This window comes from Lethenteron reissneri, chromosome 51, assembly GCF_015708825.2.
Source record: "Lethenteron reissneri isolate LAM-NWPU_2019-01 chromosome 51, ASM1570882v1, whole genome shotgun sequence".
Lineage (NCBI taxonomy): Eukaryota > Metazoa > Chordata > Hyperoartia > Petromyzontiformes > Petromyzontidae > Lethenteron > Lethenteron reissneri.
In genome coordinates, this window is record NC_083829.1 from 5929077 (window position 1) to 5948869 (window position 19793).

The 19793-nt window shown below is 57.0% G+C and overlaps 1 protein-coding gene across 1 annotated transcript in view; it reads left to right on the forward strand.

The window, feature by feature from the left end:
- The window catches only part of LOC133355428 (forkhead box protein P1-like), a gene marked incomplete at its 3' end in the record, with an annotated part of 48920 nt that overhangs the window by 17021 nt on the left and 12106 nt on the right, over nucleotides 1-19793 (forward strand). The window contains exons 2-10 of the mRNA XM_061572724.1: nucleotides 3587-3723; nucleotides 7751-7864; nucleotides 8502-8588; nucleotides 9598-9682; nucleotides 10951-11224; nucleotides 14952-15056; nucleotides 16834-16921; nucleotides 17895-17981; nucleotides 19212-19728. Of these exons, the coding sequence (XP_061428708.1) occupies nucleotides 3587-3723; nucleotides 7751-7864; nucleotides 8502-8588; nucleotides 9598-9682; nucleotides 10951-11224; nucleotides 14952-15056; nucleotides 16834-16921; nucleotides 17895-17981; nucleotides 19212-19728 (1494 nt within the window). The remainder of the gene's footprint in view (nucleotides 1-3586; nucleotides 3724-7750; nucleotides 7865-8501; nucleotides 8589-9597; nucleotides 9683-10950; nucleotides 11225-14951; nucleotides 15057-16833; nucleotides 16922-17894; nucleotides 17982-19211; nucleotides 19729-19793) is intronic.

Consider the following 19793-nt stretch of genomic DNA (forward strand, 5'->3'; position numbering starts at 1 on the left):
CATTATCACCAACATCGCAACCATAACCAACATCATCACCATCATCAACACAAACAAACATCACCACTAACATCACAACCAGAACAAACATCACAACTAACAACCACCACTAACAACATCACTACCATCATCACCAACACTAAATAACAAACATCACCACCAACATCACAACCATAATAAGCAACATCACCACCATCATCACCACCAACATCACAACCATAACAACCAACATCAACAGCCATAACAACCAACATCACAACCATCATCAGAACCAACAACAACAACAACCGCCATTCGCCACTAAGTGGCGGTGACGTCACCACAGAGCTTGTGCCAGGCTAGGTGCATGTTGAGGCCACGTGAAGTGTCGAACGCCCGCTGGCAGGAGGTCACGGGGCAGATCCAGCAGGTGCCACGGGTCGACTGACTGAGATGACTGAGATGACTGGCTGATGCACCACCTGTGCCCCCTGCTATGCCAACCACCAACATCACCAACATCACCACCATCACCACCATCGTCACAAGCATCACAGCCATCGTCACAGCGAACATCACAACGCGCTCACTGCTGCTGGAGTTGGACCGTGGTGGAGTCGGCTCGTGGGCACGGTTGACTGCGTGTGGCGGTCTGGCCACTGCCTGTGGTACGTGTGGGGCGCGCTTAGGGGTGGGTGCCACGTGCGTGCGTCGTGGTTGTGCTGTGCTGTGTGGTGTGTGGTGTGGTGTGTGGCGGTGGTGGTTGCGGTGGTGTGTGGTGGTTGCGGTGGTGGTTGTGGTGGTGTGTGGTTGTGGTGGTGTGTAGCGGTGGTGGTTGTGGTGGTGGTGGTGGTTGTGGTGGTGTGTGGCGGTGGTGGTTGTGGTGCTGTGTGGTGGTGTGGTGTGTGGCGGTGGTGGTTGCGGTGGTGTGTGGTGGTTGCGGTGGTGGTTGTGGTGGTGTGTGGTTGTGGTGGTGTGTAGCGGTGGTGGTTGTGGTGGTGGTGGTGGTTGTGGTAGTGTGTGGCGGTGGTGGTTGTGGTGCTGTGTGGTGGTGTGGTGTGTGGCGGTGGTGGTTGTGGTGGTGTGTGGTGGTGGTTGTGGTGGTGGGTGTGGTGGTTGTGGTGATGTGTGGTGGTGGTGGTTGCAGTGGTTGTGGTGGTGGTGTGGTGGTGGTGGTTGTGGTGGTGTGTGGTGGTGGTGGTTGTGGTGGTGGTGGTGGTTGTGGTGGTGGTTGTGGTGGTGTGTGGTGGTTGTGGTGGTGTGTGGTGGTTGTGGTGGTGTGTGGTGGTTGTGGTAGTGTGTGGTGGTTGCGGTGTGTGGTGGTGGTGGTTGCGGTGGTGTGTGGTTGTGGTGGTGTGTGGTGGTGGTGGTTGTGGTGGTGGTTGCGGTGGTGTGTGGGGTGGTGGTGGTTGTGGTGGTGGTTGTGGTGGTGGTTGTGGTGGTGGTGTGTGCTGGGCCTGGTACTGGACACCCACCACCTCATCGTGTACTGTAACCGGCCTTCATAGGTGCTACTCGCCAATGGCACTTGCCCCAACAGTCTGTCGAAGACTATTTGGGTGATCTTTGTCTTTAGGGGGGGGAGCGGTGGTGTAGCGGCTAGCGCTACGCCACGAACCCGGCGACCCGAGTTCGATTCCCGCTCACGGCCAACACCGGTGACGATTATTTGAACCGGTCCTGGGCCTCCCCTAGGTCCTCAAACGAGTACCTGGTGCGGTGTGTAGTAAACATCGCCACTGGGGAGACAAAGGCGGCCGGGCGTGGTGCTGGCCACCCACCACCTCGTGTGCCGTGCTGGCCTTCATCGGCGCTACTCGCTAACAGCACTTGCTCTTTTTAAATCCTTTATATTAAGTTCACTTGCTTGCTTGCTTGCTTACGACCGTGCAAATCTTTCGGTCGTTTTTTAACCCACTTCCCGTGATCCAATCGAGCTGACATTTTGCACACAGACTCGTTGTGCGTGACAATTAATTTTCGTGAAAATGTTTTTCCAAAATTTTACACTGTTTATGGAATTTTTTAAAAATATGTAATTACCAATTGCTTAATGCTGGCAGACAATCATCTGAACCATAGGTGGCAGCCATCTCAAGCCAGAGGACAAGAGGACTCTAGCCGCCACGCATGTAAAGGATTTAGAGTGAAAAACTTTGTTGTTACGGGTTAATTTTCCAGTCTGTAAAGGTCATACGGGGGACCGTTGTCTTTGTGACACACATTGCCGCGATGAAACCGGGTTCTCGAGTGTGCTGAGCTTGATGGTCGCAGCCCTGTCACCAATAACCGCTCTGCACTTAATTTGGCTGAAATCTCAGCTCTGAGAATGTGTAAATGTCGCTTTCGCCGTGACGCGACGGACATTACTTTCATCCGCAGGGCGGGTGGGAAACTTGAGTCCTTCGCTGTGGGAACCAGAGGCCACTAAGAGAATGGATTTCAGAGGTAGCTCTTTGATGGTCACTTCTGCGAGCTCTCTGTGGACTCCACGTGTTCCATCTGTACGGGATCGAGCGTTTCCCCCTCGCGTGCGTTGGGTTTCTCTGGGTGCCTCCGGTTCCCTTCCACTCATGAATTGGACCGATGACATCCATAGAGGACCGCAGAGCTTGGGCAGTTGTTGTTGGTGCCAGGTCATCGCACAGCTGCTGCTGCTGCTGATGCTGCTGCTGATGATGATGCTGCTGATGCTGCTGCTGATGCTGCTGCTGCTGCTGATGCTGCTGCTGCTGCTCCTGCTGCTGCTCCTGCTGCTGCTGCTGCTGATGCTATTGCTGCTGCTGATGCTGCTGCTGATGCTGCTGTTGCTGCTGATGCTGCTGATGATGATGATGATGCTGCTGCTGATGCTGCTGCTGATGCTGCTGCTGCTGATGCTGCTGCTGCTGATACTGCTGCTGATACTGCTTCTGCTGCTCCTGCTGCTGCTGCTGATACTGCTGCTGCTGCTGCTGATACTGCTTCTGCTGCTGCTGCTGCTGCTCCTGCTGCTGCTGATGATACTGCTGCTGCTGCTCTCTGCTGATGCTGCTGCTGATGATACTGCTGATGCTGCTGCTGATGCTGCTTCTGCTGCTGCTGATGCTGCTGCTGATGCTGCTTCTGCTGCTGCTGATGCTGCTGCTGCTGATGCTGCTGCTGATGCTGCTTCTGCTGCTGCTGATGCTGCTGCTGCTGATGCTGCTGCTGATGCTGCTTCTGCTGCTGCTTCTGCTGCTTCTGCTGCTGCTGATGCTGCTGACTTCCCGCTCGTCTGCAGGCCCTCCTCCTGGTGCCTCCTGAGTCGTCCTCTCTCTCTCTGAGTCGTCCTCTCTCTCTCTGAGTCATCCTCTCTCTCTCTCTGAGTCGTCCTCTCTCTCTCTCTGTACGAGAGCGAACGACTCCCGCGCGGTGGCGACGCGAGTGCTTCGAGTTGACGTCGCCGTTCATCTCCCCGACGGATTCTCGCTGTCCCGTGGCGACGCGGCGCCGGTCGCACAGCGGACGACGCTCAAAATTAGAACGACGCCAAATTGCCCGTTTCCTCCGCCGCAGCTGACGACATGTCGGGTCTCTCCATCGCTAACGCGTCTCTCTCTCTCCGTGTCCACCCCTCTCGCCGCAGGAAGCGAAGTGATGATGCAAGGGTCAGGTGGTCTCCCGGCGGCCAATCAGGAGGCGGCGGGCGAGGCGGCGCGGCGAGCCGAGAACTGCGTCGCCGAGTTGTCCATCACCAACGGCGACGCCCCCTTCCTGCCCGAGGTGAACGTCCGCACGGAGACGGAGCACGACGGGGTGGACCTGGTGGTGTTGGTGGTGGTGGTGTTGGTGGTGGTGGTGGTGTTGGTGGTGGTGGTGTTGGTGGTGGTGGTGTTGGTTGTGGTGGTGGTGTTGGTGGTGGTGGTGTTGGTTGTGGTGGTGGTGTTGGTGGTGGTGGTGTTGGTGGTGGTGGTGGTGTTGGTGGTGGTGTTGGTGTTGGTGGTGGTGTTGTTGGTGGTGGTGGTGGTGGTATTGGTGTTGGTGGTGGTGGTGGTGTTGTTGGTGGTGGTGTTGGTTGTGGTGGTGGTGGTATTGGTGTTGGTGGTGGTGTTGTTGGTGGTGGTGGTGTTGGTGGTGGTGTTGTTGTGGTGGTGGTGGTATTGGTGTTGGTGGTGGTGGTGGTGTTGGTGGTGGTGTTGTTGTGGTGGTATTGGTGTTGGTGGTGGTGTTGGTTGTGGTGGTGGTGGTATTGGTGTTGGTGGTGGTGGTGGTGGTGTTGTTGGTGGTGGTGTTGTTGGTGGTGGTGGTGTTGGTGGGCAGCGGTCGACTAGCGGTGAACGGCGCTTGCGCTTTGGACCCAGCCGACGGGTGTCTGAAGCGGTACCGGGCCTCCGCTAGGTCGATTCCGCCTCAAATGTGTGCCGTGCCGGCCTTCATAGGTGCTCGCTCACAGCACTTGCCCAAAAAAGTCTGTTGAGGCTATACAGGGGATCTTTGTCTTTTGTGTGTGTGTGTGTGCGTGGGGAGTGGTGGCGCAGTGGCTAGTGCACTTCACTAGGAGCCCGGTGACCCAAGTTCAATTCCTGCTGACGGCCAAAATTGGTGAAGAATTTCGAAACGGGTCGGTCCTTGGCAGCTGGGCGTGGTGTTGTCCACCCCCTTGCGTGCCGTGCCTGGCTTCATAGATGCTCGCTCACAGCACTTGCCCCAAAAGTCTGTTAAAGGCTACATGGGGGATCTTTGTCTGAGAGTGCCACGGGGGTAAGATGGTGTAACTCCCTCGCCTGGTGTACAGGAGGTCGTGGGTTCGATCCCGACCCTGACGCCTGCTGCTGCTGTATATTTGGAGTTTGCGTGTCTCTCTCATCATCATCATCACGGTGGCTAGGAGATGTTAACTACCTCGCCTGGTGTACAGGAGGTCGTGGGTTCGATCCCGACCCTGACGCCTGCTGCTGCTGTATATTTGGAGTTTGCGTGTCTCTCTCATCATCATCATCACGGTGGCTAAGAGATGTTAACTACCTCGCCTGGTGTACAGGAGGTCGTGGGTTCGATCCCGACCCTGACGCCTGCTGCTGTATATTTGGAGTTTGCGTGTCTCTCTCTCTCTCATCATCACGGTGGCTAAGAGATGTTAACTACCTCGCCTGGTGTACAGGAGGTCGTGGGTTCGATCTCGACCCTGACGCCTGCTGCTGTATATTTGGAGTTTGCGTGTCTCTCTCTCTCTCATCATCACGGTGGCTAGGAGATGTTAACTACCTCGCCTGGTGTACAGGATGTCGTGGGTTCGATCCCGACCCTGACGCCTGCTGCTGCTGTATATTTGGAGTTTGCGTGTCTCTCTCATCATCATCATCACGGTGGCTAGGAGATGTTAACTACCTCGCCTGCTATACAGGAGGTCGTGGGTTCGATCTCGACCCTGACGCCTGCTGCTGTATATTTGTAGTTTGCGTGTCTCTCTCATCATCATCACGGTGGCTAAGAGATGTTAACTACCTCGCCTGGTGTACAGGAGGTCGTGGGTTCGATCCCGACCCTGACACCTGCTGCTGTGTATTTGGAGTTTGCGTGTGTCTCTCATCATTATCATCACGGTGGCTAGGAGATGTTAACTACCTCGCCTGGTGTACAGGAGGTCGTGGGTTCGATCCCGACCCTGACACCTGCTGCTGTATATTTGGAGTTTGCGTCTCTCTCTCATCATCATTTGGAGTTTGCGTTTTTCAATCTCTCCGTGGTCACGTGGATTTTTCTCCGGGTCAATCTTTTTTTTCCTCCAAATTTAGAATCAACGTGATTTTCCAGCATTTCGCTGCGATACATTTCCCACGTGATAAACCACCACTTTATTGGGCTATCGTTCGTGGCCAGTAGCTCTGTGGGCCTTACCTGGTAAAACACAAACTAGCTGAGAGAGTGAGTGTGTGAGAGTGAGTGTTGTTACTCTTAGGTTTTTTCGGTAAAGTCACGTAGGTAAAAAAATCTAATTAAAATTAATAAAAGTAAAATAAAAATCACGACGTTTCGGAGGCAACACAAGCTTCCGTCTTCAGGTGGGACCGTCACAGCACGATTGCTGTATCAAGTGAAGTAACTGTTTGTGTTGCCTCCGAAACGTCGTGATTTTACTTTTATTAATTTTAATTATAATGTTTTACCTACGTGACTTTACCGAAAAAACCTAAGAGTATGAATTCTTGCAGTCACGAAAGCTTCAAATCTAGTGAGTGTTGTTGTTGTTGAGTGTGTGTTGCAGTATCAGTCTGTTGGGCGTTCACTTCCTTCCCCCCCTCCCCTGCCCGAGACGCGATGTCATTGTGTCGCCCACGGCGCGTGAACAATGGGGGACTTCCTCACGCTATAGTCCATCCTCCAGTGCCCTTCCTGTGTGTTGTCTGTCTTCTCCCGTCAATCTTCTGCCCGGCATCCCCCCCCCCCGTGTCCATCCTGCGTGTCCATCTTCTGGCAGGTCGCCACCTTCGCTCGTTGTTGTGACCAGCGGGGAGCTCAGGCGGTGTAACATCTGTCGGTCATCTTGAGTCGGGTCAACCCGTGCCACCTGGGTTTGTCCATGTGCACGCCTGCTTTCACGCTTGGAAGTGCATCTAGCCTGGCGCAAGGGTTAGAGGGTGAAGTCACCGTCACTTTGTGGCGAGTGGCGGCTATTGTTGTTGTCCATCTGGTGTCCATCCTGGTGTCCATCTTCGTGTGTTTGCACAAACACATCTGTGGTTGAGTTTGTGCGTGTGTCTGTGTGTATGTGTGTATGCATGGGGAGCGGTAGTGTAGCGGTTAGCGCGCTGCGCTATGAACCTGGCGACCCGGGTTCGATTCCCGCTCACGGCCAACACCAGTGACGATTATCTGAACCGGTCCTGGGCCTCCCCTAGGTCGACTCAGCCTTAAATGAGTACCTGGTGCGGTGTGTAAACACCGCCACTGGGGAGACAAAGGCGGTCGGGCGTGGTGCTGGCCACCCACCCCCTCGTTCGTGTACCGTTCCGGCCTTCATAGGTGCTCGCTAACAGCACTTGCCCCTACAGTCTGTTAAGGCTATACAGGGGATCTTTATCTTTTGTATGCAGGTGGATGGGTGTGTGTTTTTTTTCTTGTTGGGAGCGGTAGTGTAGCGGTCGGCGCGCTGCGCTACGAACCCGGCGACCCGAGTTTGATTCCCGCTCACGGCCACGAACACCAGCGACCAATTTTAACGAACCGATCCCAGTTTGAAATAATCAACTCAAATGAGTGCCTGGTGCGGTGTGCAAAACATCACCACAGTGGAGAATATTTGAACCGGTCCTGGGCCTGCCCTAGATAGATTCGGCCTCAAATGAGTACCTGGTACGGCGTGTAAACACCTCCACTCGGGAGACAAAGGTGCTGAGCACACCGACCCCGTCACGTGCCGTGCCGCCCTTCATAGAGGCCCGCTGACCAGAGGTCGCAACCGGGTACCCGATACCCGTACCCTACCCGATACCCGGCTACCCGTACCCGGCCGGGTACGGGTACGGGTAGGCCGTGAGTCACTGGTGAGTCACCGTTTGTCACTCATTTCGGGTAGGGTACGGGTAGGGAACGGGAACCCGTACCTGGCCGGGTACGGGTACGGGTACCCATTTGCGACCCTGGTGCGGCCGGGTACGGGTAAGGAATCAAAACCCGTTTGCGACCTCTGCCGCTGACAGCACTTGCCCCAACAGTCTGTTAAGGCTGCACGCTTGGGGGGGAATCTTTACCCTCTGTTTGACGGTCCCCCTCCCCATGCCCGCGTGGTGTCCGTGCGTTCGCCGCCCAGGTACCCGTGTCTATGGCCGTGCTGGGAAGCCAGATGCTGCAGCAGCCGCTGCTCTCCTCCCAGCAGCTGGCGGCGCTGCTCCAGCAGCAGCAGCAGGCGCTCCTCCTGCAGCAGGTTGGCGCCGTCGGTCGCACGCGACACGATCACCCCCCACCCCCCCCCACCCGCCCAGCCGTCTTTGTCTCGCCGGTTCACTTGGGCGGCGGACCGACGGTTCGGAATAACTACGGAGTGGCAGCCACGGGGAATGGAGCGCACCGTCAGCGTCGTGGAGATGGCGAACGGTTTGACGGAGAACCTGTTAAGCGCCGCGGTAGGGAGATATTCACGATCTCGCCTGGTACGCAGGAGGTCGCCGGTTCGATCCCAACCCTTGACGCTTGTTCTACATTTGGAGATTGCGGTGTCTTCTCAATCCCCTTGGGGGCGTGGATTTTTCTCCTGGTCCTCCGGTTTTCCCCTCCACATTTAGAATGAACGTGCGTTTAAAGTATTTGCCTGCTATACATTTCCACACGATGAGCCAATTCGTTGAACCATCATCTGTGGCCAGGTCACTTCTGAGAAAGAGCTGCATAGCTTTATCTGGCAAAGTAATTAAAACAAAAATAGTAACTCGTTAACGCGGCCGTCGCACCACCCCCTCGTGGGCATAGGTGCACCGTGCCGGCCTTGGCAGTTGCCCGCCGAGCGGGACTTGCCCCCCAGCAGTGTGTGGGCTACACGGGGGATCTTTGTCTTTGTGCGACAGCAACAGCTGCAGGAGTTCTACAAGCGGCAGCAGGAGCAGCTGTCGGCTCAGATCTCACGCAGCTGGCAGGACGGCAGCCTGTGCGAGGTGGCGGCACCACCAACACGCAGACACGCACGAGGACACGCGCGTACACACACACACACTCATGGGGTACACACACACGCATGGGGTACACACGCGCACACACACGTGAGAACTCGTGGACTTCATCCGACACGCACACAGATATACACGTGCGCGCGTACACACACACAACATCCACCGCTCGCCACTAAGTGGCGGTGACATCACCACAGCGTCTGTGCCAGGCCAGGTGCACTTTGAGGCCACGCGAAGTGTCACAGGCCCGCAGACAGGAGGTCACGGGACAGATCCAGGTGCCGTGGGTTGACCGACTGAGATGACGGGCCGATGCGCACCACCTGTGCCCCCTACTGTGCCAAGTCGCTGCGTTTTCTATGGCCCGGCACACTCCGCTCCTTGTTGAGAGCGTCACTCCTCCGCTGTCGGTTGTTGTTGGAGGAGGGCGGCTTCCTCCAACTGCCCAGTAGCAGCGGCCTTCACGAACCTCTTCCACAGAGGCCGATCTTGACACCGCTTGTACGCAAGCACGTACGCGCACGCACGTGCGTACAGACGCCTACACACGTGTGTCAGAACACACAATAGATCTTACACACGCACGTACACGCACGCACACACGTGCACATAAAGACATAAAGATCCCCCGTATAGCCTTAACAGACCATTGGGGCAAGTGCTATTGGCGAACACCTACGTACGCGCGCACACGTGTGCACACGTACGCACACACACACACACACGTACACACACGTACACTTAACAACAACAACCGCCATTGGCCACTAAGTGGCGGTGACGTCACCACGACGCTTGTGCCAGGCCTGGCACGTACGTACGCACACGTACGTAAGTACGTACGCGCACACGTACGCGCACACGTACGCACATGCACACACGTGTACGCACACGCACACACGTACGCACACACGTGCGCACACACGTACGCACACGCACGAGCACGTCCGTCGGCGTGCGTCGCTCTTTACCGTGGCCGTCCGTCTCCCCGCAGGTGCCGTCCTCGGGGTCGTCGCTCACGCAGCAGCTGCTGCTGCAGCAGCATCTGCTGAGCGTCCAGCGGCAGAGCCAGTCTCAGGGTGAGTTGGGTCGGTGGTCGGGAGGTTTGACGGGTTGGGAGGTCGGGGGCTTTGTGGGAAGCGCGTTTTGCAAGGAATGAGCGGTGGCGCAGCGGTTAGCGTGCCGCGCTTCAAACCCGGCGACTCTTGAGTTCGATTCCCGGTGGCAAATATTTGAACTGGGTCTGGGCCTCCCCTAGGTATACTCGGCCTTAAATAAGTAACCGGTGCGGTGCGTAAAACATCGGCCACTGGGGAGACAAAGGCGGCCGGGCATTGTGGTGGCTACCTACCCCCTCGTGCGCCATGCCTGCACTCATAAGTCAAACTCGCGAACAGCACTTGCCCCAAATAGTCTGTTAAAGGTTCCACACAATTAACAGACTGTAGGGGCAAGTGCTGTTAGCGAGCACCTATGAACGCCGGCACGGCACACGAGGGGGTGGGTGGCCAACACCACGCCCGGCCGCCTTTGTCTCCCCAGTGGCGATGTTTACACACCGCACCGGGTACTCATTTGAGGCTGAGTCAACCTAGGGGAGGCTCACGACCGGTTCAGATAATCGTCACTGGTGTGGGCCGTGAGCGGGAATCGAACTCGGGTCGCAGTGTTCGTAGCGCAGCGAAGCGCTAACCACTACACCACCGCTCCCCCTAAATACAAAGCTCACCCAAATAGTCTTCGGCAGATTGTTGGGCCATTAGCGAGTAGCACCTATGAAGGCCGGCAACAGCACACGATGAGGTGGTGGGTGTCCAGTACCAGGCCCAGCACACACCACCACACCCACCACCGCCACCACACTCCACGACAACCACCACCGCCACCACACTCTACCACAACCGCCACCACACTCCACCACAACCACCACCCCCACAACACTCCACCACAACCACCACCACACTCCACGACAACCACCACCGCCACCACACTCCACCACAACCACCACCACCACTATACTCCACCACAACCACCACCACACTCCACCACAACCACCATCGCGCTAACCGCTACACCACCGGGATTTTATTGTTTTTATTTTTTTATTAATTTTAATTTCATTTTTTACCTACGTGACTTTACCGAAAGAACTAAGAGTATGATACCACCGCTTCCCACACACACACACAGACAGACACACACACACAGACACGCGCTAAAAAACGGGAGCAGAACATTCAGACCACCGCAGCACCCCCCCCCCCACGCACCGTTGTCGTCGTGGCGATGATCGTGAGCCCCCCCCTCCCCCCCCGCTGTGCGCGTTGTTGTTGTTGTTGTTCTCCAGGCGCACTGTCGGGCGGCGAGGTGTGGCGGGAGGGCGGCTGCGATCGGCTCGGCGGCTCTGGCGCCACCGCCGCCGTAGGAGGGGGGGGGGCGCCCCCCCCCACCCACCGCAACGGAGCCGCTGAGCCGTCGCCGGGAGGGAGGCCTTCCGTGGGGGGCCCCGCGCGCGCCCCCCTCTCGCTGACCCCCTCGGTGTGCGGGGGGCAGTCGGCCCCCCTCGCCGCGGCCGGGACGTCGGGCTCCCTCAACGGGCACTCGCCTCCGTGGAAGGGCAGGTGAGCCAGTTTGTGTTGCGTGTGTGTCCTGGGCCTCCCCTAGGTCGACTCGGCCTTAAATTAGTGCCTGGCTGCGGCGGGTAAAAACATCGCCGCTGGCCACCCACCCCCTCGTCTCGTGCGCCGTGCCGGCCTGCATAGGTGCTACTCGCTAACAGCACTTGCCCCAACAGTCTGTTCAGGTTATAAAGGGGATCTCTGTCTGTGTGAGATCAAGTGTGCGAGTTCACGTGCGTGTGATCCAGTACGCAGTGGGGAGCACAGGTGGTGCATTTGTCAGTCATGTCAGCGAGTCAACCCATGACACCTGGGTCTCTTAACTCACTCGCCTGGTATACCGGAGGTTGTGGGTTCGGTCCCGACCCCTTTATATTTGAAATTTTTCTCCAGGTCCTCCGGTTTTTACCTCCACATTTAGAATCAACGTGTGCGTTTCGAGTATTTGGCTGCGATACATTTCTGCATGATGAGCCGCTTGTTTGAGCTATCATTAGTGGCCGGGTCACTTCTGAAGAAGAGCTACATGGCTCAGTGGGCCTTACCTGGTTTAGGCCTCCTGCCAGACTCGGCCGTAAATGGGAACGTATTTCGGCGTGTAAAAACATCAACACTGGGGAGACAAAGGTGGCCGGGCGTGGTGCTGGCCCCACCGTTCCTGGCCTACACAGGCGCCAGCTAACAGCACTTTGCCCCGACAGCGTGCGAGCGACGCTGCACGGGGGACCTTTGTCTTTGTACAATCTCACGACAATCCACTTGCTGGACTGGATTGGTGCCGCCCCCGTGGTCGCCCCGCCCCGTGATCCGCGGATCGAACAAATCGCTCGAGTCGCCGGTGTATGGCAGCGGGAGCAGTTCATGCGAATGCCGTCCTGTCGCAAACGGGTCGCACGTTTGGCCGACTGCGCACGACGAACGAACGAATGTGTAAATCCCGAGGCGATTCGTTTTGTCGGCAGCGGCGGTTGCTGACCCCCGCTGACCCCTGAGCGGCGAGGCTCCGTCTCGATTAACGGGGCGGGCGGGCGGGGGTGGCGGTGGGCGGTGAGTGCGGGGGAGGTAATTTTGCGACGAGCGAGCGACACCGGACGCCGTGTTTACTGCGCGGGGTCCCGCGGCGCGCGTGTCGGGTTTGGCGGTTGCGCTCCGGCCGCTCGCACGCCGATTTGTTTCTTTACGCTTTCCCAATTACGGTTTCAAGCGTTCGCGCAAGAGGCTCCGTCGCGCCCCATTAGTCACTCCGTCGTCCGTCTCCTGTCTGCCCGACTCTCCATCTGTGCCGTCTCCCCAGTTGTCCGCCTCTTGAGCCCGTCCATCCCCCCTCCGTATGTCTCTCCATTTGTCTGCATCTCTGTCTGTCCGTCTCTCCATCCGTCTCTCCTTCTAGCCTGTGTGTCCTGCCCTCCCCCACTCACTTTCCCTAAGAGTTGGAATGATGGTGCCATTCGCCCACCACGTGTTGTGTTCTCTAATCCACGCGTTCTTCTCAGCGTAGTACCAAGCACACGCCTCTCTCCACGCTTCTTTGCGCAATCTGCAGTTTTTGTGCCAAATGCGTGAAAGCACATTTAATTAATTACTTTTAAAGCTTTCTATGGAATTGCCCGAGCATGTTCAAGTGTGGCAGGACCCTACTGAATCCTCAGACTCAGTGGTGGTGTGCATCTGTGTGGGTCTGTGTGGAAATGTAAGTCAGGCCGACTGTTTTGTCTCATCCACGCTGTAGTCAATCGGCACACTGCAGGTCATAACAACAACACACTCACTCACTCACTTAGCCACTCACGCAATACAACCACCCACTCACGCACTCACTCGCCCGCTCACTCACTCACTCACCCACTCTCTCACGCACCTAGGCACTCGTGCAATACACTCACTCACTGGCCCACCCACTCTCACACTCACTCGCCCACTCACTCACTCACCCACTCACTCTCTCACTCACCTAGGCACTCGTGCAATACACTCACACTCACTGGCCCACCCACTCTCACACTCACTCGCCCGCTTACTCACTCGTCCATTCGCTCGCTCGCTCGCCCACCCACTCGCCCGCCCATTCGCTTGTCCACCTACTCACTCTCACACTCGGTCACCCGCTCACCCACTCACTCACTCCCCTAACCACTCACCCACCCAATCACTCACACAACACACCCACCCCCTTTCACACTCACTCACCTACCCGCTCACTCTCACACTCAGTTGCCCGCTTACTCGCTCGCCCGCCCATTCGTTCGTCCACCCACTCGCACCCACTCACTCTCACCTAGCCACTCACCCACCCACTCACTCACAAAATACATCCACCCACGCTGACCCTCACTCGCCCGCCTGTTCGCTCGCCCACCCACCCACTCGCTTGCAATAAATAGGCTCTGCTGCTGGGCAAAAATAGTGTTGGTGGGTTAAAGAGGAACGGGGCGATGGCGTGGGTGGACCGGGGGAGGGGTGGGGTGGGGTGAGCGCGGTGCTGGTAAACAAGCAGCAGCAGCAGCTCGTCAACAACGCGTGGCATCGACACGTGACGGCGTCTACACGCGTGTGCGTGCGCGCGCGCGTGTGTGCGCGCACGTGAGCGACTGGGTAATTTTGTGCGCGTGTGCCGTGTGGGAGTGCGTGTTTGTGGATGCGTGACGGGAGTATATGCTGTGGGTGCGTTTGTGAGGAGGAGCGGCGGTGTAGTGGTTAGCGCCCTGCGCTACAAAAGAGCGGAGACCCGAGTTCGATTCCCGCTCGCGGTCGGCCATCCGTGACGATGACATGAACCCGTCCTGGGCCTCCTCTAGGCCGACGCAGCCTCAAACGAGTACACGGTGCGGTGTGTAAACGTCGTGACTGGGGCTGGCCACCCACCCCCTCGTGTGCCACAGTGCCGCACGTCATAGGTGCTGCTACTCGCTAACGGAACTTGCCCCAACCGCCTCTTCATGCGCCGCGGGGGATCTTTGTGGTGGTGGTGGTGGTGTGATGATGTTTTAATTGTGTGTGTGTATAATGCAGTGAGCGTGTAAGATGTGTGTTTGCGTGGGAGGGGGTGTCTGTGAAAGTGCGTGATGGAGTGTGTGTGCGTGTTTGTTGATGGTGTGCGTGCGTGTGGTGCCTTGTCGGCCTTCATAGGCGACGCTGGCTTACGGCACTTGCCCCATCAGTCTGTAAACGCCTATATGGGGGTCTTGGTCTTTGTCCTTTTGGCGGTGCGTGGGAGTGGGTGTGTGTGGATGTGTGTGATGGGGAGTGGGTGTTATGGGGAGCGGTGGCGCAGCACAAATCCGGCGACCCAAGTTCGATTCCAGCCCACGGCCAACACCGGTGACGATTATTTGAACCGGTCCGGGGGCTCCCCTAGGTCGACTCAGCCTCAAATGAGTACCTGGTGCGGCGTGTAAACATCGCCACTGAGGAGACCGAGGTGACCGGGCGCGGTGCCGTGCCGGCTTTCATAGGTGCTCGCTAACAGCACTTGCCCCAGCGGTCTGTAAAGGCAACATGAGTGATCTTTATATTTGTGTGGGTGTTGATCGACCAGGCCTCAAACGAGTGCGCAGGGACACGTGTCACCATCGGCACTGGGGAGACAAAGGCGGCCGGGCACGGTGGTGGGCACCCACCCCTTCGTGTGACGTGCCGGCCTTCACAGGTGACGATCGCTAACGGCACTTGCCCCCAAACGTTACGTTGAAGGCTATCATCGGGGCGGGGCCCTTTTGCCTTTGCCTTGCAGCCCGCCACCCAGGGAGGGAGGCAAGAGCCACGCGCTCTTCTGCCACGGGATGTGCAAGTGGCCGGGCTGCGAGGGAGTGTTCAAGGAGTTCACACAGTTCCTGCGGTGAGGGAACCTCCGCCACACGTCCACCACACGTCCATCACACGTCCGCCGCTTGTCTACCACACGTCCACCACATGTCTACCACATGTCCACCACACGTCCACCACATGTCTACCACACGTCCACCACATGTCTACCACATGTCCGCCACATGTCCACCACACGTCCGCCACATGTCCACCACACGTCCGTCACATGTCCACCACACGTCCGCCACATGTCCACCACATGTCCACCACATGTCTACCACATGTCCGCCACATGTCTACCACACATCCGCCACATGTCTACCACATGTCTACCACATGTCCGCCACATGTCTACCACATGTCCGCCACATGTCTACCAAACGTCCGCCACATGTCTACCACATGTCTACCACATGTCCGTCACATGTCTACCACACGTCCGCCACATGTCTACCACATGTCCGCCACATGTCTACCACATGTCCGCCACATGTCTACCACACATCCGCCACATGTCTACCACATGTCTACCACATGTCCGCCACATGTCTACCACATGTCTACCACATGTCCGCCACATGTCTACCACATGTCTACCACATGTCCGCCACATGTCTACCACACATCCGCCACATGTCTACCACATGTCTACCACACGTCCGCCACATGTCTACCACATGTCCGCCACATGTCTACCACATGTCCGCCACATGTCTACCACATGTCTACCACATGTCCGCCACATGTCTACCACATGTCTACCACATGTCCGCCACATGTCTACCACATGTCCGTCACATGTCTACCACACGTCCGCCACATGTCTACCACATGTCCGCCACATGTCTACCACATGTCCGCCACATGTCTACCAAACGTCCGTCACATGTCTACCACACGTCCGCCACATGTCTACCACATGTCCGCCACATGTCTACCACATGTCCGTCACATGTCTACCACATGTCCGCCGCATGTCCGCCACGTGTCCGCCACATGTCCGCATCCTTCCTGTAGGTATCACCACTATCATCCAGCAGTGGAGAATAATAATAATAATGATGATGATGAAGATGATGTGTTTTCATTCAGCGCCATTGATCGGAAGATCACAAAGTGCCGAACACGCGACAAACTCGGCGCTCCGTAAAATAGCGGATCGATGTTTATTTGTGCAGGCCCCACAGCGCGGGCAGAGTCGAGTTCGCGTGAGCAGATAGCGCCGAGGGATTGGCCCGGTGCTCCGCTAGCGATCGTGTCGCAATGGACCCCGGCTCATTGATTTTGCCCATAGTGCCGACGGTGCTGCTGATGATGGTGCTGGTGATGATAATGATGGTGCTGATGATGATATGATGGTGCTGGTGATGATAATGATGGTGCTCGTGATGATAATGATGGTGCTGATGGTGATATGATTGTGCTGATGACGATGATGGTGCTGATGATGATGATGCTGATGCCGCTGAGGCTGCTGGTGATGGTGCCGATGATGACGGTGATGGTACCGACGATGACGATGATGGTGCTGACGATGATGACGATGATGGTGCCGATGATGACTGATGGTGGTGACGATGATGACTATGATGGTGCCGATGATGACTGATGGTGGTGACGATGATGACTGATGGTGGTGACGATGATTGTGCCGATGATGACTGTGATGGTGCCGATGATGACTGATGGTGGTGCCGATGATGACTGATGGTGGTGACGATGATGACTGATGGTGGTGACGATGATTGTGCCGATGATGACTGTGATGATGATGGTGCTGACGATGATGCCGCTGGTGCGCGGTGCAGGCACATGAGCACGGAGCACATGCTGGACGACCGCAGTGCCGCACAGTGCCGCGTGCAGATGCAGGTGGTGGACCAACTGGAGATCAAGGTGAGGACATGCGGCACCCGGGGGGGGGGGGCGGGGAAGAGCTACCCCCCGTTACCTGCCAAAAAAAAGCGTCCCATTAATCCGCCAGTAAGGCAGAAGAGCGCGGATAACGGGATTCACGGTGGCGCGGCGGTGAACGTGATGGCTGTGGTAGCGTTAGTGTTTTTTAATTGGTGGTAGCTGTGATGACGACGATGGTGGTACTGGTGGAATTTGATGTGGTAGGGATGGAATTGTTAATGCCGGTGAAGCAGAGAGGATGGTGAGGATTATGAAGATGGTGATGATGCTGATGACGGTAATGGAAGTGATGATGCTGATGGTGGTGGTGATGATGATGACAGTGGCAGCGGCAATGATGGTAATGATGTTGATGCAGTAGAGATTCTGATGATGGTGGGAATGACTGGTGGTGGTGATAATGCTGATGATGGTAATGTCAATGAAAAGGATGATGATGGTGGTGATGATGGTAATTGCAATTATGGCAATGATGCGCTAGAGATGATGATGGTGGTGGTGGTGATGCTGATGATGCTGATGATGATAATGGCAGTGATGGTGATGATACGGTAGAAATGATAGTGGTGATGAGGATAATGCTGATGGTGATTGCAATGTTGGTAATCATGTACAGATGATATTGGGAATGATGGTGGTGGTGGTGATGATGATGATAATGGCAATGTTGGTAATAATGTACAGATGATATTGGGAATGATGGTGGTGGTGGTGATGATGATGATGATGATAATAATGGAAATGTTGGTAATCATGTACAGATGATATTGGGAATGATGGTGGTGGTGGTGATGATGATGATAATGGTAATGTTGGTAATAATGTACAGATGATATTGGGAATGGTGGTGGTGGTGGTGGTGGTGATGACGACAATATTAACGGCAACGATGTTTGATGATGGTGGTGGTGACGACGGCGGTGACGTTGTTGTTGTTGTTGTCGTTGCTCAGCTGCTGAAGGAGCGGGAGAGGCTGCAGGCCATGATGGTTCACCTGCGCGTGGGCCCTCCCGAGCAGAAGCCGCCGCATCACCAGCCGGTGAGCCAACTCTTCCATCGTGACTGGGTGTTGGTGGTGGTGGGGGTGGGGGGGGTTACAGCAGAGGTCGCAATCGGGTACCCGATACCCGTACCCTACCCGATACCCGGCTACCCGTACCCGGCCTGGTACCGTTTGCGACCCTGGTGCGACCGGGTACGGGTACGGGTACGGGTAGACCGTGAGTCACTGGTGGGTCACCGTTTGTCACTCATTTCGGGTAGGGTACGGGTACGGGTCCTGGGCCTCCTGCCCTAGATAGATTCGGCCTCAAATGAGTGCCTGGTACGGCGTGTAAACACCTCCACTCGGGAGACAAAGGTGCTGGGCACACCGACCCCGTCGCGTGCCGTGCCGCCCTTCATAGATGCCCGCTGACCAGAGGTCGCAACCGGGTACCCGATACCCGTACCCTACCCGATACCCGTACCCTACCCGATACCCGGCTACGGGTACGGGTAGCCGTTTACGACCCTGGTGCGGCCGGGTACGGGTAGGCCGTGAGTCACTGGTGAGTAACCGTTTGTCACTCATTTCGGGTAGGGTACGGGTAGGGAACGGCTATCGGGTACCTGGCCGGGTACGGGTAAGGAATCAAAACCCGTTTGCGACCTCTGGGTTACAGACATGATGGCACGGTTCGGCACTTGTCGTTCAGCTCTAAAACAACTCCTGCGCAAGCGGCGTGCGTGTGACGTGTTCCGGACTCGCAGTCTCCACAGTGTCAGTTCATCAGCACAGCTGCACGCACGGTCTGTTACCGATGACTATATATAGATACCCAACGACTCGCGTAGAGACCCGTGTGTCACGCGTGCGTTGCTTGCGTGTGTCGCACGTGTTGCGTGTACGTGTGGCGTGCGTTGTGTGTGTGTGTGTGTGTCGCATGTGTTGCGTGTACGTGTGGCGTGCGTTGTGTGTGTGTGTCGCATGTGTGGCGTGTACGTGTGGCGTGCGTTGTGTGTGTGTGTCGTATGTGTTGCGTGTACGTGTCGGGTGCGTTGTGTGTGTGTGTCGCATGTGTTGCGTGTACGTGTGGCGTGCGTTGTGTGTGTGTGTCGCATGTGTTGCGTGTACGTGTGGCGTGCGTTGTGTGTGTGTGTGTCGCATGTGTTGCGTGTACGTGTGGCGTGCGTTGTGTGTGTGTGTGTTTGTCGTACGTGTCGCGTGCGTTGTGTGTGTGTGTGTCGCATGTGTGTCACCTTGGTCGCATTTGTCGTGTGCGAGCAGCTCAACCTGGTATCCACGGCAGCCGTTTGCCGGGCGACGGAGCCAATGAAGACTCCGACCCCTCCTCCCATCACCACCTCCACCACCACGGCGGTGGCAGCGGCAGCGGCCGCCCTCCTTGCGGCCGCCCCCCCGGCGCTGACCCCTTCGTTGACCCCGGGTTTGACCCCCGCGATGACCTCGCTGGCCCCCGCCACCCTCGCAGCTCCTCTGGCGGCGAGCGCCTACGGGACGCCGCTCTGCGCGGCCGCCACCGTCGCAGCTAAAACCGCGGCGCAGCCTCAACCGCCCCCGGCGCCACCGCAACAACCGCAGCAGCCGCAGCAGCAGCAGCCGCAGCAGCCGCTGGCATCAGCGCTGCCAGCGCTACTGGCGCAGGCGGGCGCGGCATCTTGCCCCGCGGTGCCGCCCCCGGCGACCGTTGTCGCGGCGATGCCTGGGTGCGTCGTCACGCCGACGGCAGGGGGAGGTTCGGCGAGAAGGAAGGTGGAGAGGGCGGCCAGCCCCCTGCTGCTCGGTGAGGACACGTTCGCTCGCTCGTTCTCTCCGTCGGAATGAATTCGATCGCGCTCGTCAGATTCC